The sequence below is a fragment of the Sinocyclocheilus grahami genome, unplaced genomic scaffold (genome assembly GCF_001515645.1).
Source record: "Sinocyclocheilus grahami isolate Dianchi unplaced genomic scaffold, SAMN03320097.WGS_v1.1 scaffold343.1, whole genome shotgun sequence".
NCBI classification, from domain to species: Eukaryota; Metazoa; Chordata; class Actinopteri; order Cypriniformes; family Cyprinidae; genus Sinocyclocheilus; species Sinocyclocheilus grahami.
In genome coordinates this window covers 1049976-1057954 of record NW_015505522.1, presented here as the reverse complement: position 1 = coordinate 1057954, position 7979 = coordinate 1049976, and the positions used below count along the sequence as shown (strand labels likewise).

At 34.2% G+C, this 7979-nt stretch overlaps 1 protein-coding gene across 1 annotated transcript in view; it reads left to right on the top strand.

Moving 5' to 3' along the window:
• LOC107603221 (serine/threonine-protein kinase 10-like) overlaps positions 1-7979 on the top strand; it is a 48792-nt gene that overhangs the window by 25477 nt on the left and 15336 nt on the right. The window contains exons 5-6 of the mRNA XM_016295962.1: positions 654-726; positions 7116-7275. Of these exons, the coding sequence (XP_016151448.1) occupies positions 654-726; positions 7116-7275 (233 nt within the window). The remainder of the gene's footprint in view (positions 1-653; positions 727-7115; positions 7276-7979) is intronic.

Genomic DNA, 7979 nt, shown 5'->3' with positions numbered 1-7979 from the left:
ACACACACACACACACACACACAGACAGTACATAATTCTTTGAAACCTTGCATTGTATTGTATGACGGTTGTGTTGTAAAGTACCACAGTTTGCCAAGAGCTGACTTATAATATTTCATTACACTTCTCTGCTCATGTCTCACTGGATTTAGTGATTGAATGAGCAAATTATTCCCTTTGAATGCTGCTTCACGTGTAACCGAATGTGGCTTCATTGTGTGCTGGTTAATGGTATCAGGCTTTTAGCGCTTCTTGTGAGAGAAACATACTGTTTCCAACACTGATCAGCATATTATACTGATTTCTGAAGATCATGTGACACTGAAGACTGGAGGAATGATGCTGAAAATACAGCTGCGCATCACAGAAATACATTACATTTTAACAGAGATTCACAGAAAAGAGTTCATTTAAATTGTAATACTATTTCAGAATTGTACTGTTTTCACTGTATTTTCAATCAAATAAATGCAGTCTTGATGAGCAGAAGAGGCTTCTTTCATTTAAAAACATTTAAGAATCTTACAAACCCCAAACTTGACATGTAAAATAGTATCAAATATATATTAGAGGTTTTACAGATTATAATGTGGCATTTTTGAAACTGGGATGAAATATTCATGTGATCCAGCATTTCTGCTTTTTTTTTACAGCGGATTTTGGAGTTTCTGCAAAAAACACCAAAACTCCTCAACGACGAGACACTTTTATCGGGACGCCATATTGGTAAGTGCTATAAATCAATGATCTGCTGTCATAATCATATCAGGCAAAAAGATATTGGGCAAGTGCAGTTGAAACTGCTTAAGGTTGATCTATATTATAATATATTTAATATATAATATAATATTTACAGCAGTCTGTTCATGTTTACAGCATGTCACATGACTGCAGACAGGCTCGTTAGGCAAGTCACTAAATAAAAGTAATTATAATTATTAATAATCATTGCAGGTTTATTACATAATAATTACTAAATAATGACATATATAAGAAATAGACTTTTAAGCAAAATAATAGGGATGCATCAAAATGAATTTTACACCGATGCACCAAAACCAAAATTAAAGTTTTAATTTCACTGATAATAGAAAACAAACATATTTTAGGTTTATTTAATAATAAATTAATTAAGAGGAGATTTTATTTAGATAACTACTCCAATTTGTAGTTTAAATATAAACATTTAGACGGTGGATGTAATAAAAGCTTGTTTTCACGACAGATTTATTCAAACATACATTTAATAATGAAGACAAAAGTTTAATTGAAATTGAATGAATATAATAGTATAGTGCATACATTTAGCAAAACGATAGAATGCTAACAAGTTATGGACAGTGGATGGCTTTCTAGAGGTAAATATGAAGTTATGTGACATTGTTTCTAAGCTCTTTTATTGACTTCTTTCTGTGGTTGAAAGATTGACTGATTACACGAGACATGATTCATTTCAGGAAGTTTTTTTCAACACCTTCAGATGTTCACTCATGTTTATTTTGTGCTATAGCTAGTAGTAAAGAGGAAGAGATTATCGGTTCATGTGCCGCTTCAACAGAGCTCTAATTAATTGTCACTGTTTCTGGTCAATAATTTTGGCCCTCCAAAATAGTTTCAGTGCGTAATATAATTATACAAAACAGAATTATAATTAATAATTACACATTTCATGAGATTCTGATAAAACTAAGAGAAAGGGACAGATTTGTTGTGTCCCACAGGACTAAAGCAATCATTAACTAGAGTTCAGTTTCAATGCCCTGATATGAAATATCTTTCTTACCTTTGTACTTCCTTTTAAATTTTGGAACTAGTTTATCGCTTTATCTGACTCGTAAACAAACGTTATCAATTCTATTAATGGCTTGTAGTGGATTCTTTCAGTCACTGGCTAACAGTGCTTGGTAGATGACTTACAAATTGTAGTCCATTACTGATTACAGATTACATGACAAAATTTGTAATTAGTAACATAATCTGGATTACACATATTAGGTAATGCAGTCTGATTATTACTTTTAGATTACCTTGGACATAACTCGTTAAATGATTGAAATCTTTGGGGGGCTTCAAGTAAACTCACAAAAAAAACTTGGGAATCTCTGAATTACATGAACAAACATAAATGAACATGAAAATGTGACATTACATGATTAAATGCAGTCTGTGTGATCGGCGCTTCGGCTCTTTGGATTAAGCAATGCATAAATACATGATGCTGTTTTGTTCATAATTGTTTATGCAATTTACGAAATTATATTTGATTTTTATGAGTTAATGTAGACGTAATGCAGGTTTTTATAGACAGTTATTTCCTTGCGTTGACAATTTAAATGCGCTATTGTGATATTTTGCTCATTGCGCCCTCCTGTGGCCTCGGGAGACAAGACAAAAGTTTCCTTAAGACCTATTTAATCTGCATATAAAACAGTAGAAATTTGATATTTGTTTAATTTTTATCGTGTGTTTGACTGTTAAAACAAACATATTTGTTGTTTGTCTCAATAAATTGGGTTAACCTAGTGTCCATATACTGTACATCACCGCTGCTCTCGTGTAATTTAACACAAAGGCATTTTGAGACAGTAGTATGTGCAAATGAATGCATGTGAAGGAAAGGGCCACGGCAACCCCCCAAAGGCTTCCTGTGCTGCAGCATGAAGGGAATTACAGCAATTTGCATTCTTCCTTTAGGATATTTCTCCACCTCCACCCCTTTCTGCTGAACTGAGCACTTGAGGAGTTTACAAAATGAAAAAGATCATGTACAGTAGATGTGCTGTGTTCGAGAACGGCCCAGAATAGTCCTGAACCGGCTTCAAATCTTGCCGGAAATTTTATTAGAAATAGCAACACGATAGTTTACTTCAAACTGTTAGAATGATGACCAGATGACGTCACAATCCACAAAACAGCTTTTCCTTCAGTGGATAATTTCCTTTTGTAGTTTTTGCATTTATTAGTCGTTTTTTTCCTGTATTATATATAAGTATATGTGAGCCTGCAGCACAAAAGCAGTGTTAAGTCGCTGGGGGATATTTGTAGCAATAGCCAGCAATACATTGTATGGGTCAAAATTATACATTTCTCTTTTATGCCAAAAATCATTAGGATATTAAGTAAAGATCATGTTCCTTGAAGATATTTTGTAAATGTCCTACCGTAAATATATCAAAGGTTAAAACCGAAACCAAGCCATTCACACAGAACGCATTTTTAGACGGACAAGTACGACTGCTGCACTCGCGTCTCACACAAGAGATGTAGCCAAGCAAAGATAAAACAGTTTAAACTTTTAGAAAACACGTCGCGAATTTGTGGAGGTTTATTCCTTTTCACTGCGTCTCGTATGTTTTAAATGCAGTCTGTGTGATCGGCGCTTCGGCTCTTTGGATTAAGCAATGCATAAATACATGATGCTGTTTTGTTCATAATTGTTTATGCAATTTACGAAATTATATTTGATTTTTATGAGTTAATGTAGACGTAATGCAGGTTTTTATAGACAGTTATTTCCTTGCGTTGACAATTTAAATGCGCTATTGTGATATTTTGCTCATTGCGCCCTCCTGTGGCCTCGGGAGACAAGACAAAAGTTTCCTTAAGACCTATTTAATCTGCATATAAAACAGTAGAAATTTGATATTTGTTTAATTTTTATCGTGTGTTTGACTGTTAAAACAAACATATTTGTTGTTTGTCTCAATAAATTGGGTTAACCTAGTGTCCATATACTGTACATCACCGCTGCTCTCGTGTAATTTAACACAAAGGCATTTTGAGACAGTAGTATGTGCAAATGAATGCATGTGAAGGAAAGGGCCACGGCAACCCCCCAAAGGCTTCCTGTGCTGCTGCATGAAGGGAATTACAGCAATTTGCATTCTTCCTTTAGGATATTTCTCCACCTCCACCCCTTTCTGCTGAACTGAGCACTTGAGGAGTTTACAAAATGAAAAAGATAATGTACAGTAGATGTGCTGTGTTCGAGAACGGCCCAGAATAGTCCTGAACCGGCTTCAAATCTTGCCGGAAATTTTATTAGAAATAGCAACACGATAGTTTACTTCAAACTGTTAGAATGATGACCAGATGACGTCACAATCCACAAAACAGCTTTTCCTTCAGTGGATAATTTCCTTTTGTAGTTTTTGCATTTATTAGTCGTTTTTTTCCTGTATTATATATAAGTATATGTGAGCCTGCAGCACAAAAGCAGTGTTAAGTCGCTGGGGGATATTTGTAGCAATAGCCAGCAATACATTGTATGGGTCAAAATTATACATTTCTCTTTTATGCCAAAAATCATTAGGATATTAAGTAAAGATCATGTTCCTTGAAGATATTTTGTAAATGTCCTACCGTAAATATATCAAAACTTAATGTTTGATTAGTAATATGCATTGCTAAGAACTTCATTTGGACAACTTTAAAGACAATTTTTTCAATATTTAGATTTTTTTGCACCAAATAGTTGTATCTCGACCAAATATTGTCCTATCCTAACAAACCACACATCAATGGAAAGCTCATTTATTGAAAAATTTACACTTAAGACTGGGTTTGTGGTCCCTGGTCTCATATTATTAAATGTTACACTATGGTTCAGAGATTAAGAGGGGGTTTCATGCATCATAAAACGTTTAAGGCAGCTTTAATATTTTTTTTTTTTGTACGTTAAAATGTGTCTAGTTTAAATTTTTTCTTAGAAGACACCCCCTAAAATGTTATTCAATGTAACACTAAGACATCATTAAAAGGCTTATTTTGGAATCACAGCAAAGCCCTGATAAAAACTAATCGATTGTTGTTTTAAATCTTTGCGTCTGTCCTTCAAACCAATAGATTTTACCCGTTTGTCAGCGAAATCTTTGAAATTTAGTATTATCCCTTTTTCTTTTATATATATATATATATATAGAGAGAGAGAGAGAGGTCAAAATAAGTATGTTGTTTTATTTTTGCATAAATATATCTGTTCCGCTGAATAACGATGGAACATTATTTCACCTGTATTTTGACATTTTATTTTCACAAAAGTTATTTGAAACATTAAAGTACACACTTAAATTGCATTTAATATGTGTATATAAAATCACTTTTGTGAATTTACTTTGATGCCGATACCAAAATGGGGCGTCTCCACTTTGACCCATTTGTTTGTTTGTTTATTATTATTTGTAATTCCTACATAAACTATAAATAATGTTTGGCTGCTACTGGCACATGTGCTAGAAGTTAATTCTGGACATCTGCAGAGCAGCCATTTCAGCTCATGTTCTGATAGCACTCTCTCTTCTGGGTGTTTCATATTACATATTCATTTAATGCTCTGCTGCGTACAAAGCAGCCTGGAAGACAGGTGTTTGTTGGGCTGAAGGTGACATTGATATGCGGTGCATGCTTTTCTGTGAAGAGTTGTGTGCTAAGTTCATATATCATTGTTAGATCCTGAGTGCCAAACATTTACTGCAAAGTCAAAGTCTTTATAGGCCGATCTGTAGTTTGAAGCTGATCACTGAAACCAAGGTGGAGGTCACGAGACTTTAACATGCATTTAAGGGCATCATATGCATGTTCCACAAAGGCAGCTTTTATACAGTGTCAGAGTTAGACAATCATCCAGGCAACATGGCCAGGCTATTTTCTGCAAACTATGAATTGGGAAGCAATTTAGGACGCATGCTATGTGAATTGGGATGCATTGGCTGTAGTTGCAGTAATTGATATATTGCTAGCTGCATGTTTTTAACGCTTGACTCGCCCTCACATACGCTTGGCAGCTGGGACGCTTCAATTAAACAAGGTGCAACTCAGCTGAATAATAGATGAGAGCAGCGTTTCTCTCCATTACACTGCTGCTTTCACAGTTCAGTACCTGAGTGCCTGCTCTTCTCCTAATTAAACCCCAGACTCTCTCAAGAACAACAACTTTTTTTTTTTTGTAATGAACTGCCAATTCTGCTGATTGCAAGTGTATTTATAAGTTAAATAACATGTTGTTAAAACTAGGGTTGCAAAGGGGTGGAACATTTCTGGTAAATTTCTGGAAAGTTTCCAAAATTTACTGGAAGTTTTCCACCTTTTTGCAACACCTCGTTACAGCAATCTGAGAGGTCAAGGATGGGCATTTCTGCCCAAACCACATGACATCAATGAATATGACCTTTTTTTCCACTACAGCAGAGTTTCCCAAATTGGGGATTGTGAGTTGATGTAAAACTAATAATTAATTAAATCATAAAAAATAAATAACAATGAATATTCGTTTTGAAATAAAAATAAACTAAATACAAATTAACTAAAAATTAGTGCCGTCAACCGATTAATCACGATTAATCGCATCCAAAATAAAAGATTTTGTTTACATAAAATGTGTGTACTGTGTATATTTATTATGCATATATAAATACAAACACATGCATGTATATATTTAAGAAAAATGTTATGTTTATATGTTCAGTATATTTATATATAATATAAAATATAAGAATGTAAATGTATATATGTAAATATTTACTGTATGTGTGTGTATTTATATATACAAAATAAACGGTACACATACATATATTATGCAAACAAAAACTTTTATTTTGGATGCGATTAATCGTTTGACAGCATTTCTAAAAATATTAAATATTTAATTTGTTTATTTGTTTTTATTTGTCTGACCGTTAACCCCCATCAAAGAACCATGAAGATGTAAATTGGTTGTTAAATTATTGAAAGATTAATTGTAAATATCTAAGGTCAAAGGGGTGCGATCATTTTTATAATTATTCTTAAAATATCAAGTCCAAATATTTTTGAACCAAACTGAATGATGACCTTTCAGATATGAACGCTTGCTCCAACAATTTAATTTGATTGTATTTCTTTTCTAAACATTGCAAAGCAACATTAAATTTGAAATCTGGTTTGATTCAGTTTGACGGCAACCATGACAATCTGATACGCTTTTCAATGATGAGTAGAAAGACACATAATCAAAGCAAATTATTTAATCTCCCAGTTTATGTTATTTGTTGTGTGTGCTGCTTAAGGTGACATCCTAATGTTATGCGCAATGAATAATCTTTCCATGTGTGTTCTGTGCTTCAGCATCCTTTCGTCAGTTCGGTGAAGACCAACCGTCCGCTGAGAGAGCTGGTGGCCGAGGCCAAAGCCGAGGTGATGGAGGAGATCGAGGACAATCATGAAGAAGCAGAAGACCAGGACCCTGCTGACCTCTCACCTGTACGGCTCGGACATCTCTCACCCATCACACATCTCTCAGTATACACATGCACAAATAATGCACTGCTCATGGAAAAGTGCTCGGAGCGTAAAGAGAGACAGACACATCTGTTTAGCGCTTGTTAATGAATGGAAAGTTTATTCTGTGATTCGGTGCGGGTGTGTCTATGAAAGACAAAAGCAGCACCGCACAACATGCTTAGAACTCAATGAATTATGCAGATATGTGCTCATTTTGGTTGTGTAGCATTTACCATTGCTGCAGTGTATATGATGTATACAGTAAGCACATTTTTGTACACAAAATACCTGGATGATCATTGCCAAAATTAGATGTATGCACCAGAGCAGGGAATGCTGTATCCCACAATGCAATGCATTGATGAATTAATTATAGCCAAAACTCATGTGCACACATGTGCTTTTTTTTTTCTATTCGTCATCCTATCCTCTCAAAATGCATGCGAAAAACAGAAAATTGAACCTTATCCAAGATCAGATGAGATGTTGTATGGCCATAAGCTACTGTTTCACTTAATATAAAAAAAAAGGTCTTACAAAGTCTTAATTCACTCTTCCTCAAAATAATGCCTTAAAAAGGTCTTTAATTGAAGCAAAAAGTCATGATGGCAATACGTTTTTTATTAAGAGAACATACTGATATATTGACATATTATGTTCCCTTCAGTTTATTCCTTAGATTTTCTTTACTTGGTCTTAAAAAGGTCTAAAATCTTACATTT